Source organism: Salvia hispanica, chromosome 4 (genome assembly GCF_029641045.1).
Source record: "Salvia hispanica isolate PSC_SH4W2 chromosome 4, Shi_PSC_v1, whole genome shotgun sequence".
Classification (NCBI taxonomy): Eukaryota; Viridiplantae; Streptophyta; class Magnoliopsida; order Lamiales; family Lamiaceae; genus Salvia; species Salvia hispanica.
In genome coordinates, this window is record NC_142695.1 from 5726368 (window position 1) to 5752232 (window position 25865).

Below are 25865 nucleotides of genomic sequence, written 5' to 3' on the forward strand. Positions count from 1 at the left end.
TCTCATCATGTGAGATTGTGAGAAGACAAAAAGGTTCGAAACCACTTTCCAAAAACATCAAATTCAAATTAGGAGGTGAATGGATCTCAATCTTAACTAATTTTAATTTTTTCCTGAAAACAAACTAAACTATTGAATATAAGGAACACTTATTGTATCATGCAACAGTCAACTACAGAGCTCTATAGGAATTGTTTCTAACACATGCATTCCTCTTGGAAACCTATAAGCATATTGTGACATAAAGTCAGCAGCAAAAGTCAGCACCACCACTGAATCAAAATCCTTTCAATAACTCTTGTATCTTGTACACAATTGCCCGACAACAGTTGGATACCTCAAGGAGCCCCCATAATCATAGAAACTCCGACAAAACTATCACTCTCTACCTCCAAATTTCAAAAGCCCAAAGTTTTTGCGACCGATAACCCATAATACATACACTAAATTTCTGCAGTTAAAATGGAACAAACTCCAATATTGGTAGCAAACCCACCTTTTCAACTTTCTGTAGCGTTGCGGAAAAGTCCACCCCTAGGTGGTAAAACTAACATTGAGTAAAACAAATGATAAAACTTATACTCCGTTCCAAAGAGTATGAACTTTGGATTCGACACGGATTTTAATGAATAGGGGAAAAAGTAAGAGAGAGAGGAAAAGGGTAGTGAAAATAATGTGAGTGGAGAGTGGGGTTCACATTATTATAATAGTATAAGTGTTAATAGTAATAGTATAAGTTGTTTGAATTTTTCAAAATTAGAAAGTTCATTCATTTTAGAGACGGACGAAAAAGGAAATAGTTCATACTCTTTTGGGACGGAAGGAGTATTTCACTAATTTTTTTTGTATCTTTTAAAATTCGAGTTAGATCAACTAGTCCAATAACGGCGAACAAAGGAAGTACTATCACTTTTGTCCATTCGTTGTGGTTCAGGCATCTAAGTTTTTGAATTCTCGTGCAATGACAAATAATGAAAACGGAACATGAGTGAAAAAAATCATCGCCAACATTGAAAGGCTGATGTAGTGCATCAATCGTTGCTAGCAATGGATGAAGAACCAAGAACAAAAGTGAGACCGAATTTAATAGAATTTTCTGATTATCACATGCCAATAGTAGAATTTGTTGACATCCTGATCTACCGCTATGTTTTTATATTTGAGGTTTAAGTTGAATACATTTCCATTTTGTTCACTTACAGAGGCATATAACGCTTTTATTTTAAAAACTAAGTCGATATTAAGAAAACACAATTGATATACTATAAGTTTTGGCCCAACAAGCAATAAGCCCAAGATATGCTGATTTTATAATTTGGGCCCAAAATCCCTAGTTTAGCCCACATTTGAAACTCCTGCTCATATATGGCTTAGAATGGCTTGATAAATTATCAATAACTAAGTCACTATTTGGAAATGTATAAAAGTTAGCTGGATGAAATTAAGTTTTAACAATTGAACAAATAAAAATAAATAAATAAAATCCCTTGAAAGTACAAATTGCAATTTTTCACATCTAAGTTTCATCACATATTGAAGTTTATCAAAATAACTTCTTTGTTATGAAGTTGCTAGTAGTAGTAGTATATAGAATAAATTCTGCGAATTAATCCATCGAAATTTCAAAGAAAACGACGCCTTAAAGGGAAGAAAATTGCAATTGGCCTTTTGAAACGTGATAGCAGACACAAGTACAAAAAGGGATGGTGACATTACAGTTTTTGACTAGTTTTGTTTTATCAAAAGCTATGTTCAGACCATATATTATGAAATGGTTCACATTTTCTATTTTTGACTAAATAGGCTTTTCTGATGATCGACATCACATTATATTATATCGAAACGAGTTTATTAATCTTGAAACATGTGTTTATCTTCACATAGTAGAGATCAGCAATTTAGATTTTAAAATGCAATACATTGACTTCCGTACTAGGTCAAAATATTGGTAAAATGTAGCTCATTTCCAAACTTGTAGCCTCTTTTAAAATCAATAACGGATCCAGAAAATGAAACTCGTGGGGTCGAACATAGTGAATAATATTGTTCTCATGTTTCGGTACCGATGAGGTTCTCTTTGTGGCTTCATTTGTTGTTATATATCGCCCTCAATATCGTCATTGAAGTAATCAAATTGTGCACTCTGGATATTATCGTTGTCGTAAACTCTTTTTTTCGGATCAAATACATCATCAAAATATGTAGCCTATGAATCAAAACTCGCATCGAACAATATCTCATTTTTTTCTCCACTTGGAAAAGTTTGAAATTGATGAAGTAAAATCATATAAATAAGAAGTCTTTTGGATAAAAAATGACATAATAAATAAGTTCATTGACATTGCAATTAAATTTAATTCTTAATCATCTTATCCATCATTCGAATAACTAATTTAAAGTTTTATGAAGCTATTACACTATTCCTTTTTAATATTTTGAAATAAATCTTATTTTATTATTTGCAATCGAAAGAAGATACTATACTCCATAGCTACGAATCCATTAATTTTTTGAAGAATATGAATTACATTTAATGATTAAATGCCTTATTTTCTCAGTCCAGCAATTTAGTTGGGTCCCACAATAAACCTTTCTTTTTCGATTCCATATTACTATAGTTTTTTCTCAACTCAATCTTTTCACTTTAAGCAACTTATTTTTCAAATTTCTTCTCATCTCTCTTGATTTCTCATCAAACTTATGTACACACCAAACACCACATCTACTATCTTCTCTGTTTGGACAGACCATGGGGTCAACGACAATTTCAAAGACCGAAACTAATGGAGTTTCTCGGCCCGCATTGGCCAGTGATGGGATCAGCCGACCCCACCGATTCCACCTAGATCTGTCATTTATCAAAAGTACATGAACTTTTATTTAATTTTTGTAAAAATTACACAACTTTATAATAAATGATAATTAAATTATTTTACCAACATCAAACTAAAATGAAGTGGAATAAATTTAGGCGGGGCATATTATTTAGAATGATATGGCAACAATTTCACGCAATTTAGTTGATAAAATGCTTTGAGATTTGAATCACCGCAAATACAAGATTATTGATGAATCATTATTGATTTTTTTCTTAAAGAAAAAAAAGGTAGAGTATGGAACACCATCTACAACTATGAAAAAATTCACTTATTCACACAAAATTGAACTCAAAATATGTTACTTCCATGTTCTATAATAATAAAGTCATTTTGTCATTTTGATACGATCCATAATAGTAGAATCATTTATCTTTTTAGTAAAAATCAACGCTTTTCTCTCTCTCTTTTACTTTATTCTCTATATTATTTTCTCTCTTCAACTTTATTATCTTTTTAAATAATACATTACACACTTTTTTCTTAATCTCCATGCCCTAAAAAATACTTACCTCCACTATTAGAGCATCCACAATGGCGGCTAGCCCACCGGCTAGCTGATTCGCGTCGCTAGCCGGTCGGCTAGCCGAGCCATTGCGACCGGCCAGCCGAAAATCGGCGAAAAAATCGGCGTGGGCTAGCCGATTTGATGGCGCTGGCCGCCATTATGGCGTGCCGATCGGCTAGCGCTATTTTTTATTTTTATTTTTTAATTTTTGAAAAACTATATAAACGCGATTTTCTCTCTCACTAAATTTCTGTACAAGAGCAACATCTAGCGATCGACAACAACAACTAGGCCCAATACAAAATTAAGACCTAAAACAGAAACATGTCATTGCGTCGGGCCGGGGGCCTCTCCGTGCCCCCGGACCCCCATGGCAAGGGGGCGTCGCCCCCCTTGACCCCCTGACTCGTTGACCGGGCAGCGAGACTCCTGGTCGGCTAGCGGCAAACTATAACGGATTCAAGGCATAATAACATTTTTTAATGTATTTTTTTAATAAATTAGTGAGGAGTAGAGTGGGGCGGTGGCTCGTGTGTGGAAGCCCGGATTTTTTTTTTATTATGTAATTTTTTTGATTTTTAGTTAATGTAATTTTTTTTATTTAAATAAAATTAACGAATTTTTCCCGTATATGTGTCGTAAATTTAATTCCATATTTTGTGTTTAACTCAGTAAATGTAGTTGTTTTTGAATTATTTTTATTGCGGCTGGCCTATGAGTGGCCTAAATCTGATGTGACAGGTGGATTTTTAGTGCTGCTGACATGGCAGAGAGAGAGAGTGGTTGGCCTGTGACTGACCTATTTCTACCATGGATGGATGCTCTTGTGTAATGGAAGGGAGATGAGTCAAAAGGTAAGCTCTGCCTATAGCCACTTGAACTAGACAGTGGACTAGACTTCACTAAAAGTTCGAAACTTTTTTATAACAAAAAAATCATTTTTGAAATGTACTCTAGACTTTGGGACCACATATATGTTCCAAAAAAATTACTCCTAGTCCTGCACCTTAATCGTTATCAAAAGATATAAAAATGAATTTCATAACCATTTTTCTGAGTTTAATGAATTGCATTTTTTTAGTACGGTTACATACTGACATTTCTCTTCAACATAATTTTTTCAGGGATACATGAAACTAATGATCAAATAAATGTGAATATTGATATAAATTTTAATTATTACATACCAGATTATGGATTACCCATTAATAATTTGGTCCTCCATGCCAAAGAGTGATGACCAAAATAGTATGAATATTTGACTTTAAATTTTAGTTCAGGTGCAATGTACCAGCCAAATATTTTTATAAATGAGTATTTAATTTCAATAGTTGATAGTCATTTCACCTTAGTTAACAATAGACATCGGTCATTATTATTATATGTACAACTGAGCATAACTTTCGACGTGTCTAATTTGGCTTTAAGGGTTCACATTATTATTATAGTGAGGAAGAATTTCACCTAACCCATTGATTGGACATAATAGTTGCTTTTTATATGTTATCTAAATTATTTATCATATGTTATGTGCATAATAATTCGGGTGTAAGATATGTACAGTATTTTATTTCACCTTTTCCCCTCCGACACAAACTCACATGCCTTGAAAATTTTATAATGGGCAAGATAATTATGAGTATTTGATAATAATTTATGTTTTTTTTTTCTTTTTGTTCCTTTTGTAGAATCTTGATATTTATTATGTCGGATGATATAAGCTAAAATTCAAATCTTTCCAATAAAGCAGCTGCCATTCTAGCCTTTTTAAGTTATTATACAAAATTGTGTTACAAAGAAGAAGACATGTGACACTTGACATGATGACATATCACAACTTAATTTATAAAACGTTTTCATTCTCTCAATTAATTCGAATTGTAACCATATAAATACAAGTATATACTATTATTTCTTTAAACATAGTGACATATTTTTGTTTTATATAATTATATGTAAATGTGGATTAATAGCCTTGTCGAGCTAATAATGTACTGTATATCATTTCTATAATTAGTAACATATTTGTTTTTTTATATAATTAGGTAAATTGGATTAATAGTCTTGGCATAGCTAATAGTGTATATAATGCTATAATAAAACGTGAGAACAAACAAAGAATTCAACTTTAACACGTCAATTATATTTTCGGTCCGGTAAATTTTTGATATTGAATCGATTCATCGTAAAACGATGTTTTTATACATGTAGTAGCCGCATGTGATAGGACGAAAAAAATGTCGGTAACAAATTATATTTATTTTTCACTGTATAATTAGTTAGAGTAAATATAATATACTTACAATATAAAATATTATTAATAATATATTTGGTACATTTTCTTAATAATATAATATATTTATTTAACTTAAAATCATTTTATTTTCTATTACTCATTTTAATATTTTCTTTTTAACTTGAATTTAAGTTCCTCATAATCCTCCAATATTTAATACTCCTATTTGACTTTTATATGCGCCAGCTTGGTAAGATTCTAAATAATTTCAGATAATTTCAATAAAAATAGTACTATGATAAATAGAATGAAAGCATGATTTGCAGTCATGTCTAAACCTTAATTTCAAACTATATACTCATTAATTCACTATTGATCTCTACATTTCCTATCAAGGTCATAGAAACGAATAGACTACAAAATCTTTAACAAATTTAAAATCAATAAAAGTGGCCTATAGGCTTTAAGCATTAGCGGATACACATTTTAGTGGGAGATGGCTTACACCAATATTAAACAATTTTTTATTTTGTTTGTATATATTTTTGGATTTGTGTTAAAATGACAACACCTCTTAAATTGATACCGTGATACCATATATACAACAATATTATAAACGCTACATAACAATATTCAATACGCTAGACAACAATATAGATTGTTGTCTAGCGTGTTGGATATTGTTGTCCGAGAAAAATTGTTGTATAGTGTATAAAATATTGCTGGCCGTTTTTTTATATTCTTGAACATTTTTTTTATTGCCATATGACAGCTGATTATGCGTCCACCTGTACAAATGATTGGCTAGAAATGATGGTATGATGTTACTTTAAGAGATGGTGACACCCTAATACTGCCCTACATTTCCATATGTAATTATTTTAGTTGAGTTTAAATCAAGTATGCTTACATTAATAATTGAATTTTATAATATTTATTCACATTTTCCACATATGAATTACCGATGTAATCAATTTAGAATGCTACCAAACAATATTTAGCCATTTAGATCGTTATATTTTGCAAATTAAATTACATTATCTGTTCATAAATCAGCAATAAATGCAATATATAAACGGAAGGAAAAAAGAAGTCCATTATTAATTTCTTGTCAAGATTTGTTGTACGTCAACAATCGACTCGTCACACTCATAAATCAGTCCATTATTTTCAGACACCCCTTTTTTCAGCTCTCATTCTTTTCAATCCGCCACTGCTCCCAGCATGAATTCTTCAGCATAAAATGGAGAAAAGATCGCCTTTTTACCGATTTTCGATGCTTCCCTGAACCTAAATCATCTTTTAACTCGACAATTTTACAGTTTTTTGGTGGCGTGGAGGAGTGATCTGCTGACTAGAGATGGAGGGTGGGCTAGTTGGGTCGGAGATTCATGGCTTCCGCACCATGGAAGGTGCTGATTTAGCTCATCTCTGCATGCCCGCGTTGTGTTTGTTTAAATTCCATTTTTGATAGTTGATCAATTTTTGGTAGTTTTTTGGGGGTAATTGATCTCTGCCGGTCAACATTTGGGTTTAGGGTTTTCAGTGGATTTATTGTCCTTCAATCATGAGATTTAGAGGGGTTTCTCTTATTGCTGCTTTGGAATTTATGCTATTTTTGGTCTGATTTTGACCAATAAGAAGTTAGGGCCTCGACCTACTTTCCAGAGGAAAGATAGTGATTTTCTAATGAGAGGTGTTGATTGTGTAGTTATTTTCTAGATTCTGATTAAGAAGTCATCTTAATCTTGCTAGTTTATGTGAGTAGTTCTTTTGTTGTTGTTAAGCAGTTCAGGCAAGATTAGATTGACTTGAAGCTGACTTAGTGCTTACTTATGTTGAATAATTTGGCTAACTGTGACATTGGACAGATTTGGATTTCCCGAATATCTCGGAGGAGGCCACGTCAAGATGGCTCCGACCAAATGAGATTCACGCGATTCTCAGCAACCACAAGTATTTTTCTGTTCACGTCAAACCCATGAATTTGCCAAAAAGTAATACTACATTTTCTTATGTTTATGTGTTTATTTTACATTTGTAATTGCTTGAATCATTCCTCTACACATCAACAATGGACGTGGTTGTGTGGGATGGAGTGGGTCATGGAAGAGATTGGTATCAGGTTGACTGACTTGATGAAGTTGTGGTGAGATAGGTGGCACAATTGTGTTGTTTGATCGTAAGATGCTCCGGAATTTTCGGAAAGATGGCCATAACTGGAAAAAGAAGAAGGATGGAAAAACTGTTAAAGAAGCTCATGAACACTTAAAAGTATGGTCTTCTCTTGTTCTAATATCGGAGACAGTTAAATGTTGTTTATTTTAGGGGAAAAGGAGTATTGAACTCTAATGAGCTCTAGTGGGTCTATTCTTGATTAATTCGCTTTTTAGAAACATTTTTTTGGTTACATGTATCAAGATAAATTGAAGATTTATCGCTTCTCTATTCTGCACAAAGAAGAGCTACTTGATACTAAGAATTTCTGGATTTATTTGGTCTTCCACTGACATGCCAGCATTGTATTGGTTGTCATGAAGGTTGGCAACGAAGAAAGAATCCATGTATACTATGCTCATGGAGAAGACAATACTACTTTTGTTCGCAGATGTTATTGGCTTCTTGACAAGTATGTAACCATTGAACACCACTGGAGTTTAGACATTTTCTTTGATGTGTAAATTAGTATTAAGCTTAAAAGTAATTTTTCCGTAACTCCTGCATCTGTTGCAGGTCTCTGGAACATATTGTTCTTGTGCATTATCGTGAGACTCAAGAGGTTTGTGTCTGTCAATCAAACATTTATTTGCATTGAATGCAACTTAGTGTTTTTTGTCTTTTGATGTAGTTGCAGAACTCCCCAGCACCAACGGTAAAGTCGCCGATTGCTACTTGGACTTTGCCTGAAGGATCCGAGCCTGCAATAGACTCACTGTATTATGATGGCAGCATGCCAATCTTAGGTAATATCAAATTTGCTCCAAGTATGCACTTTAAGCCGTTCATTCCTCTTGGAAAGAGATGTATTCCTTCTTAGAGAAACAGAGGCTTCGGCTAGCCACGACTAAAGATTGAAAATTGTCTAGCAATGCCCCTGAATTTCCTTATTGTATACAGATAGTCATAAGTTCCATATTACTTGTCAAATATGCACTTGAATCTACATGATTTGAGGTGACGCTAATGTTCAATTTATCTCTTGATATTTCAGAGCGTAATGACAGTGTGGTGATTAAAACTCATGAACAGAGACTTCATGAGATCAATACACTCGACTGGGATGAGCTTGTGGTGCCAATTGATCCCAACAACCACAATTCACCACAAGAAGGTATGATCCTTACATGCTTATTTTCTTTAGAAATTGTTCAAGCTAACTTTGGTGCGTTCAGTGTTATTTATTTATTTATCTTTCTAGCAGGTAATAGTGCAGGATTTGAGTTGCCAAATCAACATCACATGAACAACTATAAAATTAGCGTAAGTAGATCAATGGTGTTTGTTAAATTTTGCAGAACGGACCACTTATTCTCGGTTTTTTTTATGAAGAGTTACTAATAAGCATTTTGATTCAGAATGATGCAAGATCAACTAATAAATTATCACCAGAAAGCTCGGACAACAGTTACTCTGGACAGGTTGCTCACTCAGTCAATTACAAAATCCCCAACAATTCATCCTACCAGACAGTGGGCCATGAGACAACTTTTAGTTCGGATACTAGAATTTCCGGACTTGTGACGTTAGGTGGAGCTGGTAATGGCATGCTTTCCGTGGGTGCAGACAGTTCACTATCACCGGATAGTTTTGGAACAACACATGTGATTGCGGGATCTCCGGAATCAGTTGACAATCAATCCTTGGAATCCTCACTTTTAAATCCGCATCAATCCTTCTCGTATGACATGAAGGATAATCATCACCACTCTCCATTGGGGCAGATATTCAACGTAACTGATATCTCCCCGTCATGGGCTCTTTCGACTGAGGAGACAAAGGTATACTTCCAATAATGCAATAGTAAAGTGCTTCATGGCTTACCATTTGTTTCTCTAAGTACTATTCGAGTCTTTGAGAATGAAGCAAGAAATTCATGGATTCAATGGTATGTCAGAGAAAATGGGATAGTTATTGTCTCTAGATATCATCAATCATGTAAAAATTGAGTAAAATGTTCAAATTAGAAAAAAAAAACAGAGTAGAGAAGCTGCACAAAAATCTGCAAATTGGATGCAAAAATATAAGATTCATCAATTTGCAGTAAAAGATAAAAATACTGTTTTCGTGTTCGAATTTACCTGTTACTACTGACCTTCTGAACTAGTTTTTGTGCAAGAAATAGTGTTTTGACTCAATGATTGATATGCAGATCTTGGTAGTGGGGTTTTTCAGTGACGGGCACCAACACCTTGCAGATTCCAAGCTGTATCTTTCTTGTGGAGATTTGGTCATTCCAGTCGAAGTTGTACAAGCAGGAGTATTCCGATGTTTAATTTCATCTCAAGCTCCTGGATTGGTGAATCTGTTCATGACTTTCGATGGTCATACACCCATCAGCCAAGTCCTCACTTTTGAATTCCGTGCTCCTATACAACCCAAAGGATTCGTTTCAGCCGAAAACATAGACAATTGGGAGGAATTTCAGCTCCAGATGAGACTTTCTCGTCTTTTGTTTTCATCATCCAAGGACTTGTTGAATATCTACTCGTCTAAACCATCCCCGACTGCTTTAAAGGAAGCCAAAGTTTTTGCTAAGAACACTTCTGGCATTTCTCATGAATGGGGGGATTTGTTGAAAATGATCGAAGAAGCGAAAATGTCTTTTCCCCGGGCAAAAGAAAGGCTGTTTGAATTGACTTTGCAGAATAAGCTACAGGAATGGTTGCTAGAAAAAGTGGCGACTGGGTGTAATATTACTGATCGTGACGAACAAGGTCAAGGTGTTATTCATTTGTGCGCTGTCCTTGGATATACGTGGGCAGTTCGCCTGTTTTCGCGTTCTAGCTTATCATTGGATTATCGAGACAAATATGGATGGACGGCCCTGCATTGGGCTGCATATTATGGGAGGTATGGTCACGGATTCTTGGTGCATCATAATGGTGAATTGGTGCTTTAATCTGATGTTCATGATAATAATAATAATAATAATAATAATATTATAATAATAATAATAATAATAATAATAATAATAATAATAATAATAATAATAATAATAAATTAACCATCCTCAAAAAACTTTTATATAGGTGTCTCTTATGTTTAATTCCATGCTCCATATTACCTCAGCAGCTTGTTTTTTTTGGCAAAAACTTGTGCACATCTTGATGCACGGTGCATCCTCTTCAATTAGGCTTACAATCCTGAATTGGGATTTATTCATCCCAAGTTATGGTTTATTAATCAAAATTAGGATCTTATTACAGTGAATGTATTGTGCACTCTAGGTTTGTTAGCTAGCAAATTGTTTCAAGACCTTAATACAATTGCTTCAAATATTTCCACGTAATCCAGTCTATGTTTAAAATGCAGGGAGAAAATGGTGGCAGTCCTTTTATCTGTCGGGGCGAAGCCAAATTTAGTCACAGATCCAACCTCACTAAACCCTGGTGGATGCACTGCTGCTGATCTTGCTTCTTTGAGTGGTCACGAGGGTTTGGCAGCTTTTCTGGCTGAGAAGGCTTTGGTTGCCCAATTTAAGGATATGACGTTGGCTGGAAACGTTAGTGGCTCGCTGCAAACAACCACAAATGACATGGTGGACACCGGGAGTTTCACCGAGGAGGAGGTGTATTTGAAGGATACCCTTGCAGCTTATCGAACAGCAGCTGATGCAGCGGCACGTATCCAGGCTGCATTCAGAGAACATGCTCTCAAAGTCCAGACATTAGCAGTTGAGGCGTCGAACCCAGAGATCGAAGCACAAAACATAGTTGCAGCGATGAGGATCCAGCATGCTTTCCGCAACTACGAAACACGCAAAAAGATCGCGGCCGCCGCCAGGATCCAGTACAGATTCCGTACATGGAAGATCCGCAAAGATTTCCTTACCATGCGCCGTCAAGCCATTAGAATTCAGGTAAGTTGAGCTACTTATGCTCCGGTTTTAAGCCGGACCCTCTATTGCATCATCATGCAACTTCTCATATTCTATCCGCTAATAATGGCCACACATCGAGGATATTTAGATAGTTACCTAATTTTGTTTATGAAAATTCACAAAAATATTACTCCCTCACTTCCAAGTGAAGTGGGATGGGGGTAAGATTTTCATGGATAAGAGATACTTAAGAATGTCCATAAGCAAAATTTGGTAGTTCTTAGACTTCCTTGACCCGTGGCAAATATCCGTACATGCAATATGAGATGTTCCACTATGATGTGACGTCCTAGCATCAATTGACACATTGCCCAATATAGTAATGGTCCGATACTCATTCGAGTTCTTTTGATGCAGGCTAACTTCCGCGGCTTCCAAGTTCGGAGGCAATACCGTAAAATCTGTTGGTCTGTTGGTATCCTCGAGAAAGCAATACTGCGATGGCGCCGGAAAAGGAAAGGCTTCTGCGGACTTGAAGTCCAAGCTGATGAGACTCTGCGAGATCCAAATCAAGAAAGTGACGTGGAAGAGGACTTCTTCAAGGCCAGCAGGAAGCAAGCTGAGGAGCGTGTCGAGAGGTCCGTTGTCAAAGTGCAGGCAATGTTCCGTTCGAGACGAGCGCAGGAAGAGTACAGAAGGATGAAACTAGAATGCAATCAAGTACGGTAGACGGATAATTCTTCACTTTTCACCTTGTTTTTCATCAAAATTTCTCAGAGCTCTGATAATAGTCATTAATGTTGCTCTTTTGCAGCTGGAATACGAAGAACTACTCCGTTCTGATACTGAAATGGGATGAGAAAGGTGTTTCTAGCACGGTAAAAAAGCTCATCTCGACTCGACTGGACTCTGCGTAGATTTGTAAATTTTTAAACTTGAGTAGGCCCTTTTGTTTGGATGATTGCATCTCTCCCCCTTTACAAGTTATATGGAGTTTTGGGGGAGGTCACTTCTCTTACTAGTGGATCTTGATTCTCATGAATCTTGTTTGCTGATGGCCCCTTTTTAGACACAAATGACTAATATAGTGCCTCTTTAGTGTTTTGCATATGTTGTATATATATTGATGATGTCATATTGTACACATGTGTATAGTGATGATGTCACAATATACTTGCGTATTGGACTCCTTGCTTAATACTTAATATTATGCAATTTGTATATGGAGTAATGTTTTTTAGGAAGATAATTTTAACCTAATCAGTATAATGAAGCAAATGATGATGAAAGGCAATTCAGTTGGAAAGTGCATAAGGTTGGTAGGTTGTGGGATTGAATCACTTGGTGTATAATAGTAGTTCGTAGTTCCACTTATGTACCAATTTATGCCTTATACTGTATCATATAGTATTCTTCAATTGGTGGATTATAAAATTTGATGTTTTGAGTAGATATAGAATTTTAGTTAGTTTTTGTAATAATCCTCAACCAATAAAGATGACTTGGAAATCAACAAGTCGAAACAAAGATCTGCTTTCTCAAGTTTCTTGATTTGTTTATTATTGTTTTCTGATAAATTATCTCCTGTCACTCAAGCAACCTTGGCTTTGATTTCCATTTCCACGATTTTCCACCGTGACTAGTCTAAGTTCAACTTTTAATTATTTAAATGATATTCCATCTTTCCCACTACAAGTGAGACATATCTTTTTCTACTGTTGTTTTGCAAAGATGATAATAAATAGTTAGAGTGGAGAGAATATAAAGTAATAAAAAGAATAATATAGAAGAGAGTCGTACGTACATTATCATCTACTTATTTTAATTTATCTCAACTCTAACTATTTATTATCATTTTTGCAAAACAACGTCCGATTTGGAGCGCCTCACTTGTAGTGGGAGAAGAGAGTACAATAAGATAGGATAAAATAGATATGCGAATACAATACTCACTAAATGAATATTTAGTTAGTTAAACACATAATAAAATGAGATAAAAGAAAAAATAGATATGTGAAAAAATAAAGTAGATGAAAAAAAATAGATTAAATATATTGATTTATATATATAAAAAAAAGTAGGAGTAGTAGCCTAGTAGGAAATAAGTTGGGTGTAAAAAAAGAAGAAAGCAGAGAGAGAACTAGCACGACCCATTATTGAGCCCAATACCTCAATCACAAATGGGCCGCATTTCCGTCGTCGTTTTAGCTGGACTCCCATAGCTAGGGTTTTGAAAACCTTCTTATAAAACAAACCAAAATTCACAAATCCACCCCGTCGCATTTCCTTCAGCCAGGTGAAGAAGCTGCCCCTCCCGAAAGTTTCAATTTTGCGTCAATTTTATTCGTTGCTTCTTTAAATTGAGATTTGTTTCTGTTTGCAGTGTTTTTCTGAACTCATAGGAGAAGAGAAATGGCCAAGTCGAAGAATCACACCGCCCACAACCAGTCGCACAAGGCCCACAGGAACGGAATCAAGAAGCCCAAGCGTCACCCCCACACCTCCACCAAAGGGGTATGCATTTCTCTCTTCCATCTCTCTCTGTTTAGATTTGGAATTTCTCTTATTTGTTTCGATTTTTCGTGCAGATGGATCCTAAGTTCTTGAGAAACCAGAGGTATGCGAAGAAGCACAACAAGAAGAGCGGCGAGGCCGCCAGCGGGGAAGAATAGATTCTTCGAATTACGTATTTACCCTAATCCCATCTTAGTCATTTTGTATGGGCAAAAATGATGATTTTTGGGGATCAGGGATTAGGGTTTTTAATATCTGTTTTAGGATTTTTGATATGGCGTTGTATTGGATTATATAGTGTTATTTCACCTCTTTTTTTGATATGAAGTTATCAGATATTTGAATTTGGGAGCTTATTATACTTGTGTTCGTTATCATTGACTTTAATTTCTTTATTTGTTGCTATGAAATTAGGTCCATAGTTAGGAAATTGCTAATGCCTATGAGATTATGTAGTTATGTTTAGTAATTTTAGAATCTTAATTGTTGATTGTGAGACTAACTGATCAAATACTTCAGTTTGTAGCTTTTGTATCTTGTCTGTGCTGTAATGTACTACTCCATATTCAGTTCGGTTGCACTGATCTCTGTAGCTCCGAATGATGTTCTTAGGTTTTGCTTAACATGAGTATTATAAGAAGATGGTGATGCTTGTGTAATTATTTTTTGATTGCTTTAGTCTTACCCAGTGTATCTTTTGCTGTTGACGTTGAGTCTAAATCAGGAATTTCATTGTTTAACGGAGCTTTACTGATGTGTTTGTACTATTTGTTTTACTGTGCTTTGATGCTACCTTTTATGTGCGGTATGGAGCTCAAACCGAGCATCTTATTGTTTGTGTGAAATGATTATATCACAGTATTTTGCTTGTTATGTAGAATTCTTGTGTTGTCTTTTGTTATCTAACGAGTTGCGTTTATGTTCATTTTATGACTTTGGTCTTTACTTTGTTGTTTGCAGTTCAAACTGTGTTTGTTAAGTTGTGATTGATAACTTCAAATTTTTATTTCATTTTGCATAACTTTGTTTTTTGTACCTTCAAACAGGTAGTATAAGCGTATGCTGTTTAGGCAAAACTGTTGGTAAAATTGAGTTTCTAGTCTATTTACTCTGAACATTTGTTACTACTAGTGTTTTGGTTTTTAAATTCTTTATTTTCTAATTTTAAATAGGAATGACGGTTTCATTTGAATGTTGCTCCTTATTTGTATAGCAGATTGCTTGGTTCTGTTTCAACCTACAACATTATTGTTATTTTTTGTCCATTCTTTGAAGTTTGATTCAGTTTTGGGCATTCTTTGAGATATTTAACTTCCAGCTTTGCGATAAGTTACGTTTAATAACACTGTTATTTGATGGTTAGACATTTTTTTATTTTCCTTATTAAATACTGGTAACACTGTTATTTGATGGTTAGACATTTTTTTATTTTCCTTATTAAATACTCCCTCCGTTTCGCCATAGTTTAGGCGAAACTTTTCGGCATGGAGTTTTAGATAGGAATATTAGGTGTGTTAAATAAATAGATAAAAAAGTAAGAAAGATGAAAAGGTAGAGAGAATAAAGTAGAGTGAATAAAGTAGAGAGAGTAAAGTAAGAAATAGAAAAAGGTTACCATATATAGAAATGACTCAACTATGAAGAAATTCCTGAAATGGAAAAATGACTCAGCTATAAAGAAACGGAGGGAGTACTGGTTTGCATGGGAAGTTAATTTTATTTTCTTGATGACATTGATACCATGACAGGGGGACCCTCCTGGCTTGGTGCGCAGAGCCTTGACTGAGGATCCTTAGAACATGATACTCGTTTATGGTTATGTGCTATGCGACTGATGCGTCCTGTTCGGTCCTCTTTATTTTTATAAGTAGTCTGATTATTGATTCATTGTTGCTGAACGAACTCCTCGCATTAGATGAACATTACTAATCTTGATTTTTTTTTTTGTGATTGCAATAATTCCATAATGTGTTTTGCGAGATAGTAAGAAAATTCCTGCAACAAATCCATGGATGGTTTTGTTCATGAGAAGCGCACTGCAATCGCTCTACTCTTGGGACTTGGTTTCATTGAATTTAATCCAAATATCATAATGATGAATTTAAAGATATGGTGAAATATATTGCAATCGCTCTACTCTTGGGACTTGGTTTCTTTGAATTTAATCCAAATATCATAATGATGAATTTAAAGATATGGTGAAATATATTATGGTTGTGTTAGATTTTCTAGATAAAATATTACGGGATTGAGTTGTGAGATTATTTTAGAGTTGGGATTCAATCTCAAATCAAACATACTATTTGTTAAAAAAATTACCATATATAATCTAGTCGAGCCGTTTGAAAAGCCTAAATTTTTCCTTGAATCAAGCTGAAAATAGAATATTTGCTCCCTTTGCGAAGTGTAGAAATATCGAGTACTATTTGTTTCAAAAAATACCATATAAAATCTAGTAGTGCAATAGTTTTAAGGATTTTAAGTTTTAACTAAAAGGTATAGGGTTCAACCTCAACGAGAATATAATTTTTTATTCTTTATTGTTTTATTTTATCAATATCAATTCATGTTTCTTCTTATTAAAAAATTTAAATCTTCAAATACTTTATGAAACCTAAACTTTTAAGTATATATTATTTTATTATATTTTTTTTAGTAAAAATTATTATTTATATTGTTTTTTTAATCCTAAAGTATTTGTAATTTGTGATCATATTGCATCTTATTATCTAAGTAACAAAATAAACATTTTAAATACTTATGAAATCTAAATATTTAGTACTCTACTTATATCACTCTTGTACATAATATATATTCCTTCCGTACTACAATAATTGTAATCTTTTCTTTTAGTCCGTCCCACAAGAATATGCACTTTCCAATTTTTGAAACTCTTTTATCTCTAATGAGGTGAACCCATTCTCCACTATCAATACTTTAATTACTTTTTTTCTCTATTTCTCTCTTATTTTACCAATTTTGCATTTAAACTCGTGTCGAATCCAAAGTGTATACGAAGGGAGTACAATGATTTTGAATGTATATAATATTTATGATGATTTTATATTATTAGATGAATAATGTACATATATGCAAGCTAATGCATGTTTATATTTTACTCCTTTCGTCCCACAATAAGAGTCACAATTTGTCATTTTCATCCGTCCTATAATAGGACCACACTTCATTTTTATCATAAATACTAAGTAGGTCTCACATTCCACTAACTCCAAAAAAAGGTAAGTAGATTTCATATTGCACTAACTCACTTCATTCACATTTTATTATAAAACTAGTATCACACCCGTGTGATGCACAAATCAATTTTATTTTTATGTAGTCATGAGAACTCACCATTTACACCAAATCTAAACACAATTTACAATAAGTATCGTAATGAATAGTAGTAATTTTATATCAACCGACCAACCCCGAACTCAAACTCAAACTCTAACATATTGTCAAAGTGAAAAGAATATTCTATATTCACTTATTTTTTTTACATTTTTTCTATCATAAATAATACATTAATCCCACAATAATTTATCAATATTTATATAAATAAAATATTATTATGACTTTATTTATTAATAAATTACCACATTAAACATTTTTTATTGATATATTTAGACGTTAATATTTTCCCATTGTGAACATCAGATTATGTTATTCCTGCAAGCAAAATAGTTTTTAAAAAATATTTAAATAGAAAATAAAACAAAATGATGATTCAATACTCACTACGAATTAACAATCTCAATCTCGATGAACCGAGAATTAGATTGTGTGATAATCTTGCCGAGGTCGACGACAACACCAATTTTATCTAAAAAAAATATACACTGAGACAATGTTAATAATAATAATAATAATAATAATAATAATAATTTACTAAAAAGTTCATCTCCATCTCTGCTTTTGATACCAAATAGTAATGGTTTTAGACAAATTAACTGAAAAACGTAATAAGATAAGAAACAACTTCGTACCATACGATTATGGAAAATAAATTCCAACGAAATGTCATTTGATTTGTCACCATATCTACTCATTAAAAAAATATGCACACATCGGACTCTAATGACTGATTTGGTATTGCTAGGTGTTAGATCATCATGATGGGATTGCGGAAAACACATTCCAATGAGATTACATGAATTGGCTCCATAAATTAATTAATTCATAAACACGAATGCACCATACTCAAATGAGTGACAAAGTCCTAGAAATTCCGGCTATGTTGTAGACCGAAAGGTGAATTCCTTGGTTTCTACTTTCTAGAATTCCTTATTTTCATAAAAAAATTTGTGTTGCAGTGAGGAAAGAATGAAGAAGTGAATTATAAGCTTGAAAATGCTAAATATTGTCATAAAATATTAAGAAATCATCATAAACGTAAACGTAAACGTAAACGTTGCCGTTACAAATAACAATCAATTAAGTTTCCTATGAATTATTGGGATTATTATAATATAAATACGCATACGAGCCGTATTACATAGTTGCAATCACTATTTTAATACTTTTACAAATGTTTACAAATTTTTTGTATTAGTGTAACGACCGTCAATATTCCACTCCTCTTTAATTTCTTTTTAATGTCAATTGTCAAATAAACCTTTATTATCTACTTAATATATTATAAAATATGGAGCAGTATAAAATAAAACTTTCGCATCCAATAAACTTTTGTGTATTTAATTTGTAGTGATGGTAGTAATTCTTTAAATCTACGTTACTTATGCTATGAATTATAACCTTGTATTTTAATGATAGAGTCTACACCATATTAATATTCAATCATTCATGATTGTAACTGCAATGATCATCATGAACGAAAAATATAAAACACCTGAATTAGAGACGGTTATAAAATTTGGTGAACAAATATATAGATTTATTGAAAATTTTGCCCAAATTTATAATTATTTAAATTCATACCTAAAACTTATAAATATTCAAAAGTAAGGCCAAAACTCGCCTTTTATCTATGTATAGACTAATATAAAAAAGTGAGACTCATATTCTACTAACTTTTTCAACCCTCTATTCTTTACATTTTTCTTTGTCTACAATAAGAGTGAGTCCTATTGGGGGACGGAGGGAGTATTACTTATGGTATCACTTCTTGAATATTAATAAAATATTATTTATTTATTATTTAAATATTAAATTATAATAATATTTAAAATATTAAATTCCGCTCCCGCCATTTTTCGGGGTCTGGATTAGCCACTTATCATAATTTATGCACCTAGTAAACAATACTCTCTCCGTTTCATAAAAATAAGGACATTTTTCATTTTAGGATGTCTCATAAAAATATCTCATTTTATTTTTGGTATCTTCTTCTCTCTAATAAGGTATCTCCCATTTTTCACTGATAATACTATAATAACTTTTTTATTTTTATCTTTCTCTTATTTTATTAATTGTGCATTAATTTCATGTTATCTCAAATGTCCATATATTTATGATACGGAGGGAGTATATAAACTACTCAATTTCGAATCGGGCATTTATTGTCATAGATTCAACTACTCCTTGAGGTGGGGTTAGAGTTGGATTACACGTAAACGGTTGAAAATGTAGAATTGATTTGTATTGAAACCTCCATCAATGAAGCACGAAGAAACTGATAAAATTGGGGAAAAATTGTAGTGCGGGAGAGAAGAGCGAAAAAGGAAAAATTTCATTAATTAACTACATTTTTGGAAGTGTTAATTTACAAATTACGGTGAGATGCGTTATAAGACTAAGAAAAAAAATATAAACTACCAACTAACAACTAAACACTATCTAATAAAAGAAAAACAATATCAACTAATTACTCCCGCCCTACCTGATTAAGAGTCACATTTTTCCATTTCGGTCCGTCTCCAATTAAGAGTCACACTTCATTTTTACCATAAATGGTAAGTAGGTCTCACATTCCACTAACTCACTTCACTCACATTTTATTATAAAACCATATAAAAAAGTGGGTCTCATATTCCACTAACTTTTTCAATCAACTTTTCTTTACATTTCTTAAAACCCGTGCCCGATCAAAGTGTGACTCTTAATCGGGGACGGTGGGAGTACAATTTATTTTTAATTTCAATACTGCCGTCAACTTGTCATCTATTATTTGCACACTTTTTGGAATCGGGCAATTATTGTAGTAGTGTCGACCACTCATTCTTGAGGTCAGAGTTGTGGATCAACTTGTCATAGATTCTGCAATTCTTTTTTCGAGTGAGAATTGAGAAGAGATTCGAAAATGGCTTACAACCTTCAATCCCTCATCACCATCCTACAGGAAATCCTTGATCCTCAACAAACACGCTGGTATTTTGATCGCAACACACCACAACTCCGAACCCTACTCCATAAAGCTGAGTCTCTGCAGCAGATTCTTGAAAAGCCTTCACTCAACAATATACCAAGTAATTTGGAGAGCCGAATCAGAGATGTTTCATATAAAGCTGAAGATATTATTGAATCAAACATGGTTCAATTGCTTTCCACACGTCGAGGCGGAAGGCTAACTTTCTCCACACCATATCTACACAGAGTATTACAACAGCTTGATTCTGCAACGGAACAAGTTGTGAAGACCATCTCAACTGGCCTTTCATCATCCAGTGGCGCTTCATCCTCACATGATCTGCATCAAGCAATTCAACAACTTGAATCTATTAAGCTCGTGGAGGTGGAGGAAATTAAGATTCCAGCTGGTGCTCCTTTGTCGAGCTCCAAGAGCGATTTGGTGGGAGTTGATGCAGATCTGCTGCAGTTGAAGGATCGACTTACAAATATGCAGACCAAGCTGCAGATCATCCCTATTACTGGAATGGGTGGCATAGGTAAGTCCACTCTTGCTCGAAATCTTTATGATGATCAACTCATTATTACTCACTTTGATTATCGTGGTTGGGCTGCAATTTCACAACTTCCCAATATGCGAGATATTCTATTAAGTCTTCTTCGTCTCCCAAATGGAAAGATTGATGATGAACTAAATGGATGTAATGAAAATGAGTTGAAAGATATATTGTATAAGAGGTTGTTAGGGCGCAGATACATGATTGTGTTAGATGATATATGGAGTACCAAGTTTTGGGATGAGATAAGGATGTATTTTCCAGACAACAATGATAGGAGTCGTATTATGATCACCACCAGGGAATCTGATGTGGCCCAATATATTGCAAACTCTAAGAGTATGCATCATGACATGCAATTGCTTAATATGTCAGCAAGTTGGGATCTACTTCGCCAAACAGTATTTGGAGAAGATGATTGCCCTCTTGAATTACAAGAGATAGGAACTAAGATTGCGAGTGATTGCGGTGGGCTTCCACTAGCCATTCATGTGATTGGTGGGCTATTGTCAAAGGTCGAAAGATCAATAGATGTGTGGGAGCATCTTTCAACAAATGTAAAAGATTCAATTGTTAAATCTCAGGAGCGGTTCTCCAATATATTTTCCTTGAGTTATAACCACTTACCCATTTACTTGAAACCATGTTTCTTATATATGGGAGCTTTTCCAGAAGATTATGAGATTAAAGGATCTAGACTTATGAGTCTATGGATAGCTGAGGGATTTGTGAAATCTAATGGTAATAAGAGTTTGGAGGAAGTAGCTAAGGATTATTTAAAAGTTCTCGTGGAGAGGAATCTGCTTTGGGTTAGATGAATAAAGTGCAATGACAAAGCATTGAGTTACTCTATCCATGATCTTTTGAGGGATTTATGCAAAAGGAAAGCTAATGAGGAGAAGTTTTTACACGTTAAGGATTCGATGAGGCATGTAAGTGTTGACTCGTCATATGACATGGAAGATGTGTGTGCTTCACCACAATTAATGCCACTTGCCCGATCTTTTATATGCACTAAAGATAAGATTAATATATCTCCTGTTTTTGGCATATTAAGATTAGTTAGGGTGCTAGATGTATTGGGTATGATATTGGAGGAGTTCCCAAAAGAAATATTACAACTTGTGAACTTACGCTACTTAGCTATCAACTGCTCTTCGGGTTTACCTAAGGGAATATCAAGATTGCATAATCTGCAAACCTTGATTTCTACACATTATGTGCCCTATGTGCCATCTGAATTATGGGAGATGCATGAGCTAATACATATTAAGTTGAAGGGGACAATACTCGCAATCCCGAAGTTATTATATGATTTTAAGAAGCTGCAGACGCTTTCCAAGGTGAGGGTTACTCCTATGCTGATTAGTAGTGGCTTTTCTGAAAGAATTCGAAATATCACAAACTTGGGAATCCATTATGAAGACTCACCAAACATTGAAGTTGATCTTAGCCATCTTCACAAGCTCGAAATATTGCATTGCGGATCTGAATTGGATAAAGATGGTTGCCGTTTTCTGCACAAACTCAGATTTCCATCTAATCTTAGAAAGTTAACTCTTGCTGGTTGTGTAGTATTTAGGAGTTTGTTGACAACTCTGTGTACACTACCGAATCTGGAAGTGCTGAAAATATATAAATGTGTATTTGAAAGAGAGGGAGAGGCAGAGGAAGAGTGGGAGGTGACAGAAGGAGGTGAATTTCACTCACTGTTGTTCCTACAGTTGCAATCCTTAAATCTGGTGCGCTGGAAAGCCGATGAGACCAACTTCCCTAAACTCCGGACGCTGTTTGTATACAAGTGCTATAAGCTAGAGGAAATCCCCAGCGCCATTGGAGATATCTCAACTCTCCAACATGTTGGTATTTATGAATGCGGCGCTTCTATAGTGGCCTCGGCACAACAAATTCTAAAGGTGCAGCAAGAAGAGTACGACAACTTTGACCTCAAATTGATTCTGCGTTAGAACCCAAGAGGTAAATATACATGCTCCATTTGTGACTATTCTTTTCCCCCTAACATAGTTGGTATATTTATTTTTTTGATTACTACTTGTGATGTATGTCGTTTGTATGGTGTAACGATTTGAATATTTTCAACCAAAAGCAAGAATCACTCTTAGTTTGTGTTAAAATCTCTTAAATTAGGTCCCACATATTATGACGGTGAGTGACTCATTTCTAATATTGTATTAAATCGATGATGAATTTCATCTCTCTCTCTCTTGTTTTGCCTACTCACATTATGAAAGTCTAATATGCCATTCTGGCCCACAATTGCAGGGGCGTATTAAAATCTCTTAAATTTTGTCAATCTATGTTGTCCATTTCTAATAGTTTGAGCTGAAGGGTCATGATAATCTACTAACCCCTTTAATGTACAAACTACAAACTTAAATCTCAGCCTCTCGTTATAATTAATCTACGGTCTTAATATATGGGATCTTCAAATGTCAACGTTTCCTATTAAATCAGTCAACAAAGGGTAATTTAGGGTAAAAAAAAGAAGCTGAAATCATTAATTTTGTTGAGATTATGAAATCCCGCCTACTATTCACGTCTCCTCTCTCTTCTTTCCCCCATTCCACCTTTTCGACTCTCCTCTGAACTTAATCGCCTTCATTGGACTGAATCGTGTGTGGCGGCGTAATCAATTCATCGGCGGTGTTGAAGCGAGTTCTCGGCGGCGGCGACATGAGTTCTGTCCGACGACATGCTGAGTTATCCGGCGAGAACCCTGGAACCGTGGTGACATTTTTTATTCCTGTAATTTTGTTGCTAAAGAAGTCTGTTGAGTCAGTCGAAGGTGAGATATCCAGCGAAAAAAACCCTAGTTTCAAACCGTGGTGACATTTTTTAGTCCTGCAATTTTCAGTCCTCTCATTTTAGACCTGTAATTTTGTTTTATTTTGGTCCAATTAACTACTTTTCCTCCTTTTATTGGCATTTAGATTCGATTTAAGTTCGTTCTGTTCAGAAACCATAAATCCCACACAGATTTTCGCTTTATAGTTCGTTGTTTTGTTTGTTTTGTTGAGAATTCCACACGAATTAACAACACCCCCCCCCCCCCTTTTCTGTTGTTCTGGGGGTTAGACTTTAAATCCAATTGTTGTGAAAATTTTTCTTATTTTTTTGGAATTTTATGATGGATGTGGAAATGAGATTGTGTTGACATTGAAATAAGATGGTGTTGACAATGAAATAATATGAATTAAATCTTTTATTTGGTGCTGTAATTGACATTGCTCACTGACTGTGGAAACAATAGTGACTTTATGTTGTTGTTGATCTCTGAGCTGTTGACATTATCTACTAATCTCTTGTCGTTGAAATAAGATGTTGACATTGAGTCTGTTTTTTTATGTGAGCTTAATATTGCTGTTGACATTTACAAAGGGTATGGTTAGATGTTTTTGTTGATATTGTTGACATTTTTTGTTACACCCACACGGTTTTTTTGCTTAATTTGTTAGGCTTTTTTTATTGACATTCTGTGTTGACATATGTGTGGACATTTATTGCTCTCACTGACATAGCTTAATGTGGCCTACACATTGTCACCACAGAATGGTGACATTTTAATACGAGTTGAACTCATTTTGGTGTTTCAGCAAACACCATCTTTTGCAACTTTTGCTCTCATTTGTTGCTCTCATTGACATTTGTTGAACTTTTTTGGTAATATTTGCTGTTGACATCGTACTATTTTTGTTGATATTGGCTGTTGAGATTGTGTATAGGGACTGAGTCCTTTACTGATTTGTTGTAGGTCAAATCGGCTATGTTTTTCATTGTATAATTACTGAGTCCTTTACTGATATGTTGCTTATGTGTTTTTGGAATGTTTATAATCTTAATGTGATTTCATTTAAGCTAAGTAAAAACACTACACATTTATTGTTGACATTATCCACTGTTCAAGTAAAGCAACAAAGCTAAATTGTTATCTGTGCAGCACAGGAAGCTTGCAAAAGCTGCTATGGCTGCTGTCTTTGTACATCTGGCTGGAGTGCTTCCACTTCATCCAGTTTACAGTCAAATCCTACTGTGTGATCATTCCCTTTGAAATTTGGTTGACATTCCAACTTGCTGATGGAAATATTTCTCGACATTATTTACATATATGGATCAAGGCTGACATGAAAGAGCTTACATTACAACTGATCTTTTTTGCAGAGGGGTTTTCTCGGTTTTTATCTCAAGTCCAAGGGACTGCACGCATTGTCTGAAGTAATAATCAAGGAGCGTAGAACGCGTTTGCTGGACTTGCCCGGGAAGACAATCAAGCCCACTAATGACTCAACAGTATTCCTGATGAGACACAAGGAGACTTACATGGGTAACCTTGCCAATTTAATGACTATTGGTCTTCAAGGAGTTAGTGTGAGGATTCTGTAGATTTTGAGAGGAAGGTATTGCAAGACCATGCTCCTTGCACCGTTCAACATTGCCAGAGAAAGGTTCACGTCCTACATGAGTACTTACATCATCGTGACTCCTAATTTCAGAACAGATTATGCGAGGCAAGTGAATAACATGTTGAACAAGGCTCCCAGCAACGAGCAACACAATGAGCCCGCGAGGAAGAAAAACAAGTTGAATTGAGTTGATTTGGAATTGAAAATATGTTTTTTACATGTTAATGGTAGTTTTTGAATATTGATATTGGAATGTTTTGGCTTGAGAAGCAATCACTTTTGTTAAAATGAATTATAAACATTAGGAATTTGTTTCAAGTTATGAAACATGGTATTGCCATTCTCTCCGTTTACATTTTAAATGCATTTCATTTTGAACAAGTTTCCTTATGAAATGGTGTTGA

At 34.4% G+C, this 25865-nt stretch overlaps 2 protein-coding genes and 1 pseudogene across 4 annotated transcripts; all 3 read left to right on the forward strand.

Annotated features, from left to right (window-relative positions):
* Positions 1 to 6734: 6734 nt before the first annotated feature.
* On the forward strand, positions 6735 to 12883 carry LOC125194321 (calmodulin-binding transcription activator 6). Of its 2 annotated transcripts, none has more exons than XM_048092483.2 (13): positions 6735 to 7032; positions 7492 to 7617; positions 7779 to 7894; positions 8161 to 8249; positions 8354 to 8399; positions 8475 to 8583; positions 8832 to 8951; positions 9042 to 9100; positions 9196 to 9618; positions 9990 to 10690; positions 11153 to 11699; positions 12078 to 12380; positions 12475 to 12883. In XM_048092483.2, exons 1-13 carry the CDS (start codon positions 6981 to 6983, stop codon positions 12517 to 12519), a joined length of 2736 nt encoding a protein of 911 aa, XP_047948440.1. In that variant the 5' UTR covers positions 6735 to 6980; the 3' UTR covers positions 12520 to 12883. The 2 variants fall into 2 exon arrangements, with proteins under 2 accessions (XP_047948440.1, XP_047948439.1); XM_048092482.2 differs by having other exon boundaries at positions 6736 to 7032; positions 8469 to 8583.
* A 930-nt stretch (positions 12884 to 13813) lies between these two features.
* LOC125192963 (large ribosomal subunit protein eL29z-like) lies at positions 13814 to 14530 on the forward strand. Its single transcript, XM_048090651.2, has 3 exons — positions 13814 to 13956; positions 14044 to 14174; positions 14249 to 14530. The coding sequence occupies exons 2-3, from the start codon at positions 14073 to 14075 to the stop codon at positions 14330 to 14332; spliced, it is 186 nt and encodes a 61-aa protein (XP_047946608.1). The 5' UTR covers positions 13814 to 13956; positions 14044 to 14072; the 3' UTR covers positions 14333 to 14530.
* Positions 14531 to 20315: 5785 nt separating this feature from the next.
* Positions 20316 to 25804, forward strand: LOC125196989 (late blight resistance protein R1-A-like; annotated as a pseudogene). Its single transcript, XR_016128878.1, has 2 exons — positions 20316 to 23017; positions 25004 to 25804. The product of XR_016128878.1 is annotated as a late blight resistance protein R1-A-like (transcript).
* Positions 25805 to 25865: the final 61 nt, after the last annotated feature.

Excerpts from the sequence above, each read along its gene's own strand:
- LOC125194321 (XM_048092482.2), top strand. The coding sequence starts at position 6,981 with ATGGAGGGTGGGCTAGTTGGGTCGGAGATTCATGGCTTCCGCACCATG. Across the intron at positions 9,619-9,989 it reads TTTCGACTGAGGAGACAAAG|ATCTTGGTAGTGGGGTTTTT; the intron begins GTATACTTCCAA and ends ATTGATATGCAG. Across the intron at positions 10,691-11,152 it reads TGGGCTGCATATTATGGGAG|GGAGAAAATGGTGGCAGTCC; the intron begins GTATGGTCACGG and ends TTTAAAATGCAG.
- LOC125192963 (XM_048090651.2), top strand. The coding sequence starts at position 14,073 with ATGGCCAAGTCGAAGAATCACACCGCCCACAACCAGTCGCACAAGGCC. Across the intron at positions 14,175-14,248 it reads CCCACACCTCCACCAAAGGG|ATGGATCCTAAGTTCTTGAG; the intron begins GTATGCATTTCT and ends TTTTTCGTGCAG.